The following is a 14,588-nucleotide window of genomic DNA, read 5'->3' as shown; positions in this document are numbered from 1 at the left end:
TGGTTCAAGGTGTTAAATGATAGAGATCTCATTTCAGTAATTAAATTAGTTTACTGAAATATCATTTACAAGGAACTAAGTGTTTTAAGGATAAAATACAATGAGGGGTAAAACGGTATTTTAGTCCCATCTCATTGTAGACCGTCTATAGAGGATTGAGTGACAATTATGGTTGTAACAACGGATAATTAATAGCGTATCTATATTTGTTATAGAGCGTTCAATGAATTCAAGAATGCAATTCCGAGTCTATAGTGGAGTCACAAGGAATTAATAAGTTAGTAAATTTATTTGTTAGATTAATGATAACTTATTGGAGCTTGATTTCATAGGCCCTTCGTCCCCATTCTACCTTGGATAAAATCATCTAGATAGTCTCAATTAATTGATTTAATTATCAAAGTTGACCAGGTCAATTTTGGATAGTTTCACAGAGTTATGTAATTTTGAGAAGAAAAGAGAAATTATGGCAGATTTATTAATTAAGATAAATTGGTATCTAAATTAATAAATAAGTTTAAATCAAGGTTCAAATTATAAATAATTAATTTGATAAAGGATTTAAATAATTATTTAATTAATTAAATCAATAGAAAATAATATAGGCCTTGTTTTTAAGTCCACTGGGCTTATAATGAAATGAAAATTTCTACGGGCCTAAAGCCCATGATAATTTCGACCTAGGGCTTTAAAATGGCTATTATTTTATTGATTTTTTAATTAAATTAAATGACCTAATTGAGTCTATAAAAGGAGTGCTTAGAGAGAAGTCAAAACATAAGTTTAATCACTACTTTTCTGATAGTTTTAGATTCTCTCTAAACACAAGTCATTTTCTAAGCATCTTTGATTATTTTCTCTTCTTCTTCTCTGTATCTATCTCATGTGTTGAGAATTTCCCACACTAGTCTAGGTGATTCTAAGGATACATTGGAAGGCTGTGAAGAAAATAGAAGATCGGTTCAGTTTCTTGATAATACTCTACGACAGAGAGGATACAAGAGTTAGATAAACTGAAGGAATGACTCTTTAATTCCGTTGCATATACTGTAAGTATTCTAATCTTTGTTTCTCTTTGAATTCAATTTTAGAAACATATTTTAGGCTATCTCGTATTAATTTGTTTAATATTAGATATACATGAAAATAAATAAAGATCATGTATAAAGCTAATCTAACAGGTAATACTATCACAAACCTTATTTAACAACCAATCTTTCTAGACAGAACAATATCGGTTTTTACTATTTGTAATATTACATAATTGTTCTCAATACTAAGCATTTTATGATTGAAAATTTATGAACAATTTTATGCAATTTTATGCTTTTTTTTCAAGGAATAACTAAATTTTAAGGAAGACTAAGGCAAAAAGAAAGAAAAGTCTAAACTAAGAAACCTAAAGCAACAAAATTATCACAATATATCAACATAAAAATAAAGTAAAGAGAAAAAGCAAAGTACATAACAATATTAATCAAGGAGGATATAATTTTTTTTTTCAATGAAATGAAGATAAAATAACTTAATTTTTTTTTTTTTTACAAATATTTATTAAACTTAAAAAAATTAAGAAAAGAAATTATGAAAGATAAATGAAATTAGAGTTAACTATAAGGAAAAAATATGATTTTATATAATTTTTTTATGTAACCAAAAAGAAAGAATAAAAAATAATAAATAAATATACTTTTTTTGTTTTTTTATTACGTTTTTCTCTTTTTATTTTTATTTTTTATGTATATATGTATATTTATATATATTTACTAATTTTTTTTTGTTGTTTTTTAACAATATTCAAATTAACCAAAGATTAGCAAATAGAAATAACAAAAAAAAAAAGAAAAAAATAATAATAAAACACACACAATAGGAAGAACACTATGCTAACACAATATTCATACCAACAAAAATACAAATAAAGTTATTAACATCTTAGTGAAAATTCCACTAAAACTCTTAAAAAAACTACCTCTCCGGCAACGGCGCCAAAATTTGATTAACGCCCAAAACGTGCATCTACTAAGTGGTGGCTGTAGTGTAAATGGGCGGTCGATTCCACAAGGAAGTAACTAAGAACAAAAGTATTAGTAGAAAATGAAACACAAAATATTAGTACAAAGTGATGGAAATGGAGTTTGAGATTTTTTTGTTGTCTTTTTGATGAAATGACAAAATGAGACAAGTGAAATAAAAATAAGATGTAATCAAGAGTTGAAAAGTAGAAAAATTTCAAGAATCATCCATATGCGGTTCAGTTACTTAGTTGCTTGATTTATAAATCTACATAAGTAAATAGTTCACATCCCAACATTTACTTGGAAAATCTAACATTAAAGTTCATCTTCTTTTCTAACAAAAGTCCATTTGAGTTATAAAGTTCTTTACTTTAGGAGCACAATGTTAATCTTATGAAAAATCTAAACATGAAAAAATACTTGTTGTGATAAATTTATATTCGATTTAAATACGCAAGTGCAAGTAATCACACAAGTAATATAATGATAAGTAGATCGTCTCCACAATGATTGTAAAATAGAAAAATAAGCAAAACAATTACTACAACTTAAAAGTACTAAAATCAAATGGGTTGTTTTTAGGCTAAACAAAATATTAAAGAGTTGTAAATACTTAAATTAAAACTGAACTAAACAAGAAAATTGAAAGGAATATATGGATTGTAAAATTGACTTGAATTATTGATTCCCCCTATATTAATCATCCTGAACAGATTGAGGCAGCAATATTCTAGCAAAACTCCCAGGTTAACAAGAATTCAATAAACACTCATAAAATTTTCCCAAATTTTATGATAATAATTCATTTACCTAGTTAAACATATTCCTATACAAAATCAAATTTAAGAATGCAAATTCAAGGTTCAATTCTCAAAAGTTACACAAGGCATTCAACACATCCCTATGTTACTTGCTAACATAATCTAACCTAGATTATGACTTATGTCATCCAAGTTCTTCTCATTACATTTGATCTTTCCAGCATTAAATATAATTAAATATCTTGTCATTGCTGGCCAAACAACAACAAGAAATTAATATAAGCAAACTTAAATGAACAAGAGAGATTTTACTAAAATAAAGTGCAAGAAATTACTACACTATAACATAGGGTTCATCAACAATTCAAGCCACATAAAAATTAGTTCATGGCTGAGTTAAGAAACATTAATCCACAATCAATACAGCCCATAATATTTAGATTCAGAAATCAACTTAGAAAATAAAAAAATGAAGTTTAGAAATAGAATAAATAACAAATCCAAAATGATGCTTGAGCTCTCTTTTTCGTTCTCCTTCTTCTTGCTGATTTCTGGTTTTCTTCTTTCTTTCTTGCTGGTTTTTCTTTCCAAAAATGGTTGTGCTCCTCTTTTTGCCCAAAAAATGGCTCCAAAATTTCAATAATGGAGGCTGTCTTTTTCTCCTCTTTTGCTAGGGTACAAAACCATTTTTTCTCTCTTGCCAAAAATGCCCTCCAAGCACTCCACGTGAGCCCCTCCTTTTTCTCTAGAATCTTCCTTCTAAAATGCAGCTAACATTCTAATTTGCTGCCACCTCACCACCCTTTGACATATAAATTAATGAAATGTCACTTGTCTTTCCCTTATATGCTGACTTTTCCTCTTTGATTCCTACTGAAAATGCTTCAGCAAAACTTTTTTTGCTCTAGCAAACCTAACATTTCAGCACACAATAAACAAATAAGAGCCTTTTCAATTTTCATTATTTTCTTTGGACAATTTCATACCTAAATTCCTTAATTGCTACATTCTGCTCTAAAACACCATAAAGGACACAAGAACACAAAAATTAAAAGAATTAACTAAAAATAACAAAATACACAAACATCACTCAACCTAAGTCTAAATTATAAGCTCAAAGGTATGAAAATTAACTCTTTATTAAAGAGTTATCACACCCCCAAACTTAAGACATTACTCGTCCTCGAGTGATGAATCTAAGAAGATAACACAAGACACAAACGTCACACAAATTGAACAAGAAAAGATTCAAAAGAAAAAGATCAAAGACAAGAGAGGATAAACTTGGCTTTGCCAATGCTTTCTCAAGACTTTTATTTTGAATAAGAGAAGCTGAATTTCAAACTTGCACAAGCTTTAAACCAAACTCTTCAAGTATTAATGTTGATGTCAAAATATGAGTCAAGTGTTTCTCCCTTTAGTGCATTCAGAGCTTTCCTAAACATTTTCAATCACCAAAAATCAAACTAGACCTTGGTCCTAAAGCTTACATAATGCCTCCATAAGTTACTCAATGATTCCCTCTCCACTAATGTAGACAAACACCACACCAAAGATCAATAGGACTTTATCAAGCTTGTAATGATAGGTTAGGGTGAAGGTAGGATAAGAGATATTAATTTTGGCTATAATCACCTTAAATACCTCAATCTTTCTAGGACCTAAATCAATGCACACATTAATTTCCCCAAAGAACACACCACAACAAAATATAAATCTTGCCACTAGCCTTTATTACTAACATACAAAGACAAAAACTAAAACAAAATTTTCTTTTATTTGAAGAGTTACACCCCCAAACTTATTTACAAACATAATTATTTTTTTCTTTTTCTTTTTTGATTTTTTTTTTTAACTTTGCTTTGATGCAAGGGAATGCAATCTTTAATTTTTACTTTTGATTTTGTTTTTGGATTTACTATTTTTTTAGAATGAAAATAAACAACTAGATGGCAAGAGAACAAGAAAAATGATAATATACTCCTCCCCCCCCCCCCCCCCAAACTTAAAATCAACATTGTCCCCAATGGTGAAAACAAGCAAAAGAAGAAAATGAAAAACGCTCACCCAATGCCTCTCGCAAACTTAAAATCAACATTGTCCCCAATGGTGAAAACAAACAAAAGAAGAAAATTAAAAACGCTCACCCAATGCCTCTAGCACTCTCTACGCCTCTCAACCCCCCAAAATACAACAATAAATAAATCCTATAAAGATCAAGGTGCTAAAGGGTATTGTGAAAAAAGGTGATTATATATATATATAAAGCTAGGCTAATAAGCGGCTAAACAAGAAAATGACACTTAAGCTCAACGGGGTGACTAGGGATAAAATGCATAAAAAGTAGGCTTCAAGGGCTCAAACGGTCCATGGATGGCCTAAATCATGTCATCGTTGTGGTGTTGTCTAGGATTTCGCCTCAAGGAAAATCACTAAGTAATTCTAGAAACTTAAGCTCTCACAAGAAACTAGCTCTTTCTAGGGTCTCAAAAATGTTTAATCAAGCTATGCACATACTAAAAAGAGAAACACTCTCATCAATCAATTGCTAGCAACATTCACACCCAAATAATTTAGATTTATTATATTTTGTAAAAAAAAAATTAGAACGTCATCGATCCCCCTAGTTAAACACTAACCAAGACAATGAATATCCTCAAAAGAACAACAACACAACAAGACAAGTACAAACTAAAAACAAAACAAAGATAACTATATTAACAAAGTATCTTCCTAGCAACAAAACACAAGGAAAATGACTCAAAATTTGGTGCTCACTACACAAAAATCACCAAAGAAACATAACTAACTAAATACAACACAGAATACCCTGTACACAAAACACAATTCATTATCAACATTTGAGACCAAAGTATAACACAACACAAAATTGCCAATAAGTAAAAACTACACCTAAAACAGAGAATACAAAGAAACAGACATAAACAAAATCAAATTGGGGAGTAGAGTTCAGAAATGCTCATTCAACGAATATGCAAGCTCTGCTAAAGGGATGCGCAGCTGGGTCACTCAGTGCTTGGGTGAGGCGCAGCTAGTTGTAGATGGAGATTTCTCGATGATGCTCATGGAGCTTCTGGGATTCTCGCTTTCTGAGCTAGATTCTCTTGGGGATTTCTAGGCATGACGGGATAAGGTTTCTTGCAGAAGGGCAGAGCTCACGGAAGGCAAGGTGCGGCTGGGTTCTGGGACAGGGAGCTCGGAGTGGCTACGAATGGGGCTCGTGGGGCGATGGGAAGCAAAGACAAATGCCTGGGGACTCTCGGTCTAGGTTCGGGGATCTCGCAGGAAGGAGGGAGGTGGAGCTAGGTTTGGTACTGATTTTACAAGAAGTGGTGCTCGGAGGTGAGGAAAATGGTGGTGGTGGCTTGGGAAAAGGACAAAGGCACGGAAAGAAAAAGGAATGAGGGCATTCGGGTTAGGGTATGGTCTTGAGTAGCTTGGGGTTATTATTATTATTCTTTTTTTTTCAAGTGAGACCACGCCCCATTCAAATTGTGCCTGCTTCAAAATTGCCAGCAAAATTTTTGACAGAACCCCTCCATTTTTTTGGAAATTTTTGCTCCCTGTTTGCTGAAGCAAAAAGTTCGCAAACCATCAGACCCAACAAAAAATTTGACGGAACCCCTCCATTTTTTCGAAAATATTTACTCCTTGTTTGCTGAAGCAAAAAGTTTGCAAAACAATCATACCCAAAAATTACTTCCAGAACACCATGTGCTTGCTTTCTTAACACCTGAAACACAAAAAACACATAATACCACTCCAAAAACAACATTACAATAAAATGAAATTAACATAACAAAATTTAAAATTAAAATAACTAAAAACACTAATATATATATTTATATTATTTTTTTCAATGCATTTTTATTCTTTCTTTCTTTGAGTTGCTGTACAAATGAATCATCCAAAAACCATAGCAACCCAAACTTAATTTTTTTTTAAGGATTTTTCAAGGAAACCGAGGTTTGGTATTGCTCAACCTCACTTCCCCCAAACTTTGCTCCTTTCCTTGTTACCTTAAATGTTCTCCCCAAATTCTCACCATATAAATCCACCACACCATTGGGAAACACCTTGCTCACTAAGAACCCACCATCACACCTTGATTTCACTAGAGAGTGTGAAAAACACTATTTTCCCAACTTCCAACATTTGTGATTGAGGTTTTCCTCTATGCTTCTTTTTCTTCAGTAGCTTTGGAGGATGAGATGGTTCTTCTTCCTTACTTGTCCATGACTCACCACCTTTCTCAATTTCTTCAAAAGGGATCTTTTTCTTCACTCTTATGCTATGCTTTTCATGCATCTCTTCAATCAACTTGAAGTTAGAAGCACTCATGGCCACGCAAGCTTCAACTTCATTAAGAGAGCGTATAGGATTAAAAACCTTGAATGTGACTTGTTAATCTTGATCTTGAATGGTGAACTCTCCTTTTTCATCATTTATCAACGTCCTCTCGGTGGCAATAAATGGTCTCCCCAAAATGATCGGTACATCCCTATCTTCCTCATAGTCAAGAATAATAAAATCTGCTGGAAAAATGAACTTGTCAACTTGTACTAGGACGTCTTCAATCTTTCCTTCCGGATGCACCATAGAACGATCAGCTAATTGCAAGGTGAGTGTAGTTGGCCTTGCTTCTCCAATTCCCAACTTCTTAAAAATGGACATGGGCGTCAAATTAATACTAGCTCCCAAATCACAAAGAGCTTTACCAACTTCTCGTCCCCCAATAGAAATTGGAATTGTGAAACTGCCTGGATCTTTTAACTTAGGAGGAATTTTATTCTTCAAAATAGCACTACAACCTTCAGTCAAAGCAACCGTTTCAATTTCACCAAGCCTCCTCTTCTTTGTCAAAATATCCTTCAAGAACTTCACATAATTAGGCATTTGTTCCAAAGCTTCCAGCAAAGGTATATTGATGTGGAGTTGCTTCAAAACATCCAAAAATCTTTAAAATTGGCTATCTTGCTGCTACTTTTGAAATCATTGAAGAAATGGTGGAGGTGGCTTGCTCATTGGCTTCTCTTATGCATTTTGTGGAGGAATTGCTGCAGCATTTGCTTCAGGATCAGTATTGGACATATTCGAACTCCCAACTCTTTTTTCCTTTTCCACCCTATTTTGGATTGAAGTGGGCTCGCTTTTTCTCTTAGGATTATCCTCATTCAACTCTAGATTTTTATCATTCCTCAAAGTGATCGCCTTGCATTACTCTTTACCATCTCTCCTTGGATTTTCAGTATCACTAGGCAAGATGCCTTGTGGTCTATTCCTTAGCTCATTAGCTAGCTGCCCCATTTGAATTTCTAAGTTCCTCAAGGATGTCGCTTGGCTCTGAATCACAGCATCATTCTTGGCCATATATTCTTTTATTAAACTCTCTAAATAGCTTGATTGAGACAATTGAGGAGGGGATGGTTGAGCTCTTGGTTGTTGTTGAGAAAACCCTAGTGGATATGTAGGCATGTTTTGCATTGGTGCTCCGCTTGAACTAGCTCCTTGACCCCCCCCCCCCCCCCCCCCCCTCCCATGAGAAGTTTGGATGCTACCTCCACCCTGAATTATAAGAGTTCGAATATGGGTTATTACGGTTGGCATTTTGATTCCCCACATAACAAACTGAAGCGGGATTCGAAGGACAACTCTCAAATGTGTGCCCATCTCCACAATAAACACAAGATACATCAGCAACTTGTCCCATAGTAGCTGGTTGTACCATTCCCCCCAAACTCATGTTCTTGACAAGGTTAGTCATTGAAGAAACTAAAGCGGTCAAAGCTGTCAATGCATCCACTTCAAGTATACCAACGACTTTTCGACTTGTTGAGGCTCTAGCATTGGACCATTGATAATTTTTGCTAGCTATCCTCTCCAAAATCTCATAGGCTTCATTGTAGGAATTAGAGAGAATAGCCCCATTAGTTGAAGTATCTAACACCATGCGAGTGGAAGAATTGAGCCCGTTATAGAATGTTTCCATTTGTATACAATGTGGGATCCCATGGTGTGGGCACTTTCTCAATAACTCATTGAATCTCTCCCCTTCACAAAATGATTCATCTTCAAGCTGCTGAAATGACATGATTTCATTGCAAAACTTGGCATTTTTTGTAGGAGGAAAGTACTTCATCAAGAATTTTTCAGCAACTCATTCCATGTAGTCACCGAGTCGGGAGGAAGGGTGTTGAGCCAAGCTTTAGCTCGATCCCTCAAAGAGAAAAGGAACAATTTCAACCTTAGGGCCTCGTAAATAACTTCTTGAAGCTTGAAAGAATCGCTCACCTCCAAAAATGAACGAAGATGAAGATAAGGATCCTCAATAGGCAGCGCACTAAATTGACCCACTGTTTGCAACATTTGGAACATCATGGGTTTTAACTCGAATTGGGGTGCTTGAATTTCAGGCCTAACAATGCTCGGATTGAGCTCATTGAACATGGGGGCAGCATACTCCCTTATGGCTCTCTCTCTCTCTATCATCAGCCATAGCAATCGCGTTAGCGACATTATTAGCACCCTCAACTCCTTCAACCTCTTCAACCATATTAAGGCGGCTTGGAGCCCGTTGTTCCCTTAGTCTTCTTCTAACTGTTCGTTCAATCTCAGGGTCAATAGGAGCTAGTTCAATGTCTTCTTTCTCGGTCATACAGTAAATCACCTGAAAAAACACAAGAGCAAGCAAACAAGGTTAGCTTAACAAAGAAAAAAATAAATTGCAAGTAATTGATTTTACAAAAATTTCTAATTCCAATCTCCAGCAACGGCGCCAAAAACTTGTGATAAATTTATATTCGATTTAAATACGCAAGTGCAAGTAATCACACAAGTAATATAATGATAAGTAGATCGTCTCCACAATGATTGTAAAATAGAAAAATAAGCAAAATAATTACTATACAACTTAAAAGTACTAAAATCAAATGGGTTGTTTTTAGGCTAAACAAAATATTAAAGAGATGGAAATACTGAAATTAAAACTGAACTAAACAAGAAAATTGAAAGAAATATATGGATTGTAAAATTGACTTGAATTATTGATTCCCCCTATATTAATAATCCTGAACAGATTGCGGCAGCAATATTTTAGCAAAACTCCTAGGTTAACAAGAATTCACTAAACACTCATAAAACTTTCCCAAATTTTATGATATTAATTCCTTTACCTAATTAAACATATTCATATGCAAAATCTGATTTAAGAATGCAAATTCAAGGTTCAATTCTCAAAAGTTACACAAGGCAATCAACACATCCCTATGTTACTTGCTACCTAGATTATGACTTGTGTCATCCAAGTTCTTCCCATTACATTTAATATTTCTAGCATTAAATATAATTAAATATCTTGACATTGCTTGCCAAACAACAACAAGAAATTAATATAAGCAAACTTGAATGAACAAGATAGATTTTACTAAAATAAAGTACAAGAAATTACTACACTATAACATAGGGTTCATAAAAAATTCAAACCACATAAAAATTAGTTCATGGTTGAGTTAAGAAACATTAATCCACAATCAATACAACCCATAATATTCAGATTCAGAAATCAACTTAGAAAATATAAAAATGAAGTTTAGAAATAAAAGAAAGAACGAATCCAAAATGATGCTTGAGCTCTGTTTTTCATTCTCCTTCTTGTTGATTTCTTGTTTTCTTCTTTCTTTTTTGCTGGTTTTTCTTTCCAAAAATGGTTGTGCTCCTCTTTCTGCCCAAAAAATGGCCCAAAAAATTTAGTAATGGAGGCTGTCTTTTTCTCCTCTTTTGCTAGGGTACAAAACCATTTTTTCTCTTTTGCCAAAAATGCCCTCCAAGCACTCCACATGAGCTCCTCTTTTTTCTCTAGAATCTTCCTTCTAAAATGCAGCTAACATTCTGATTTGCTGCCACCTCACCACTTTTTGACATATTAATTAATGAAATGTCACTTGTATTTCCCTTATATGCTGACTTTTCCTCTTTGATTCCTACTGAAAATGTTTCAGCAAAACTTTTTTTGCTCCAGCAAACCTAATATTTCAGCACACAATAAACAAATAAGAGTCTTTTCATTTTTCATTATTTTCTTTGGACAAGTTCATACCCAAATTCCTTAATTGCTACATTCAGCTCTAAAACACCATAAATGACACAAGAACACAAAAAGGAAAAGAATTAACTAAAAATAACAAAATACACAAACATCACTCAACCTAAGTCTAAAATTATAAGCTCAAAAGTATGAAAACTAACTCTTTATTAAAGAGTTATCAATACCCAAGGGCAATAATGCAATAGAAAATTAGACATAAAATTATGTATCATTATTATTTTTATTTATTAGAAACACATAGAAAGAGCATGGCTAATCCTATATATTATTAGCACAAGTAAATAAAGATAACAAAATAAAGATGAGATTGAAAGAACATAAACAACTCAAATGCATTATATTAAGAACATAGTAAATTAAAGTAGCAAAATAACATCACTAGCATATGTAATCATCCCTAACCTTCATAGAAAGATTAGTCCATTATGCTAATCATTCTCACCAAATTCTAAGAAGAAAGTGAGTATAAATTTTGCTATAGTTTCTTTACTCTCAAAATCACATACCAAATGTGAAAGAAGAGTCCCTATTTATAGAAGAAGAAAATGACTAAATAGAAATTAAACTACAAATGAGGTTTACAAAATAAATCAGAAACATTAATAATAAAATATGATTTTGAAAATTCAAATCTTATTATTAATATTAACCTAGCTATTTTAGTGAATGACCATCATGTCCATTTTTCTAAATTAACACAAAATGTGAGCTTTAAAGCTCAAAATGGAAGGGTCCAAGGCCCAAAGTGCACACAAAATGGGCTGGAAAGTGGCTGGAGCATTGGCCCATTCGCAGCCAATTGGAGCGTACCATGTGTCGCAGTTGTCAGCAGGGAAAGGAGGAAGTAGGCGGGCTGGGTCAAGCAGATCGGGCCGGAGCTGGGGGCTAGACACGCGGGCGGGTCAGACACGAGTGCGGGTCGCTAACTAGGTCAGGCGGAGAGCACGCCAGGTGGCACGTTGGCTGCAAAGGGCAGGCAACCCATTCTGGGCCTAGCGAGGTGGGTCTTGCTTCTTTGGGCTGCTGGCTTGCAAAAATACCTAATTTTCACTTCATTTTTCAGTTTTAATTATTTATTTCTCTTTCTTTTTGCTAATGCCCAAAATGCATTTTATTCCTAAAAAATTAAACAAAAATTAAATTAAAAATAATATTTTCAATTATAAAATATATTACAATAAATTCATGAAAATATTAATTAAAACTTAATATATTTTACACTTTAAAACTAATAAATTGACATTTTTGAGCACTAATCAAGATGGTACAGGTTGTCTACCAACTAGAGTTCAATTACAAAAAAAAAAGAGTCCTTGTTGAAGCTTATTGTCCGATGGGTTGCAATGCATTGGAAACGGTTCACCATGTTTTAGTCTCTTGTTCTTTTGCTCGTGCTTGCTGGAATAGATCAAGGGTGGACACTAGAGCTGATCAAGATCAGGGTTTCTCATTGTGGGTATCTTTTCGCTAGAATGGATATGGACTCAGTAGAGGAAGTAGTAATGGCATGTTGGGCGATTTGGAAGGCCATGAATGATTTGTTGTGCAAAAAAAACACTATCTATTTGGCTGCAGAAGTGGTCTCCACAGCTAGGTTAGTTCTTAATCAATGGAAGGATGCTCAAAATATGAAGATAGAACCCTTAGAAGGTCTTTCACTTTCTTCTAATGGGGATGAGCATTAGACTTTACCAACTGAAAATATGATTAAGATCAAATGTTAACGTAGCCATTTTTGAGGAGCAAGGGCATTTTGGTTTTGGTTGTGTGGCCCGTAATCATGTGAAAGTCTCATGGTGGCAATCTTTGGCACCAAGGTTGGTCAGGTGCGACTTGAGCTGGTGGAAATTATAGGTGTTAAAGAGGCTCTCAGTTGGATAAGGGATAGAGGATGGTGTAATGTTGTTGTGGAATCTGGCTGTTTGGTGACTGTTTGGCGGTGGAAGCTCCAATTCAGATGTCTTTTGCATTTGGACTGATAGTTCAAGATTGTAGAATGCTTTTGTCTTCTCTTTCTAATGTTTCTCTTTGTTTCATTAAGCGATATGCAAACATAGTTTTGTGGAGCAAGAGCCTCTCGTTTCTATTCAAGTCATAGTTTTGTGGAGAGCACAACTCCCGCTGATGCGATTACCATTTATTTGGACGATTTGAATCGTTAATGAAGTTTATCTTTCATTCAAAAAAAAAGTATAAAATAAGTAAAAGTTGCAGTTTATTTATTTATTTATTTTTAGATAACTATTACAAAGATATTATTTTAATGAAAAATTATTTTTAAAGTGTTTGGATATTAATAAAAAAATAGTTTTTATGAGTAAATTAGGAATTATAAAAAATATTTTAATTTAGAAAATAACTTCTCAAAAGTCTTTTTGAGAGAAGTTAAAGTCTCCCAACTTCTCCCAAAATGACTTCTAAATTAAAAAAAAAAAAGTTTATATTTTACCCAAACACTTCCAAAATGATTTTTATTTTTAATTCTAGAAGCAAAATAATAGCTAATAGAAACTTATCCAAACGAGGATGGTATGTATTTTTACATATATTGATATGGTACATATCTTACGAGAGTCACACTTTTAAATAAATATGATTCATTAATTGAATAAATATGTCATGAACATGTCTAAATATTTTGAACATATAAGTGCATATATCATTAATTTTTTTTATGAAAATCATTAATCTTTAGAGTGAGATTAGGGACACTTATGCTTTTTTACTCTTCACACTTAATTATTCAATTATTGCCAAATATATTATTTTATTGAATTCACTTAAGTGTCCTCATTAAATATTAAGAAATAAAATATCAATCATTTAGCACGTCAAAATATAATATGTCACTTATATATTAATTTATCATTTATAACTTATAAAACTATAATATTAACAAAATTATTTTTTATCTCACATAAATTTTTAAAATTTCTCTTGACACTCCTAAAATAATGTTCAGTACTATTGACTCAATTTTTGGACAACTTAATTAATTAGGAGTGATAACTTTTGTGCATAAACCCTAAAGAGAATAATTGAGCAATAATTGTAAGAGAACACCAAAGGATTATAGTGGTTCGGTCACTAACTACCTACGTTCACTTTAGTCAGTATATTAGTTTTGGGATTCTTACAAGGAGTAAATGCTCATAATTAGTGCTCAAAAATATCAATTTATTAGTTTTAAAGTTCAAAATAAATTAAGTTTTAATTAATATTTTCATGAATTTATTGTAATATATTTTATAATTGAAAAATAGTAATTTTTAATTTATTTTGTGTTTAAATTTCAGAAATAAATTGTATTTGGGCATCAATAAAAAGAAGAATGGAGAAAGAACAATGTAAAGCTTAAAAAAAGAAGAGAAAGTTGGTATTTTTTAGACAAAGAAGCGCAGAAAAAGGCCCCAAGGGCCAGGCCCATGCCATCCCTCCTCCTCCTCTCTCTTTCTCCCAGCGATACTTGGCACACCCCTCACCTAACACGCGTCGCCCAGGTCCCCCAGCAGCCCAGCGACCTGCCCGCGTGACCCGGAGACCTGCCCGTGCATCCTACCTCGCTACACGACCCGGACTCGCACCTGATCCGATACGCCAGCCTTCAGCTCCAGCGCGACACGTGGCTTGCTCCCATTGGCCACAAGTTGGTCAATGCCACCAACTACCACCAGCCACATATCA

The 14,588-nt window shown here is 33.4% G+C and overlaps 1 protein-coding gene across 1 annotated transcript; it reads right to left on the bottom strand.

Annotated features, from left to right (window-relative positions):
- Nucleotides 1–7,204: 7,204 nt before the first annotated feature.
- On the bottom strand, nt 7,205–7,696 carry LOC133815484 (uncharacterized). The gene is made up of 2 exons (XM_062248322.1): nt 7,519–7,696; nt 7,205–7,383 (listed from the first exon to the last, which is right to left on the bottom strand). Exons 1-2 carry the CDS (start codon nt 7,694–7,696, stop codon nt 7,205–7,207), a joined length of 357 nt encoding a protein of 118 aa, XP_062104306.1.
- Between the last annotated feature and the right edge of the window lie 6,892 nt (nt 7,697–14,588).

Source organism: Humulus lupulus, chromosome 2, assembly GCF_963169125.1.
Source record: "Humulus lupulus chromosome 2, drHumLupu1.1, whole genome shotgun sequence".
Classification (NCBI taxonomy): Eukaryota; Viridiplantae; Streptophyta; class Magnoliopsida; order Rosales; family Cannabaceae; genus Humulus; species Humulus lupulus.
The sequence above is the reverse complement of the archived record's forward strand: the minus strand, read 5'-3'. Positions and strand labels throughout refer to the sequence as shown.

What these genes read in the sequence shown, in the direction of transcription:
- LOC133815484 (XM_062248322.1), bottom strand. Translation starts at nt 7,696, where the DNA reads ATGCCTAATTATGTGAAGTTCTTGAAGGATATTTTGACAAAGAAGAGG. An exon ending in TATTGGGGGACGAGAAGTTG is followed by an intron (nt 7,384 to 7,518) that starts GTAAAGCTCTTT and finishes TGCATCCGGAAG; the next exon opens with GAAAGATTGAAGACGTCCTA.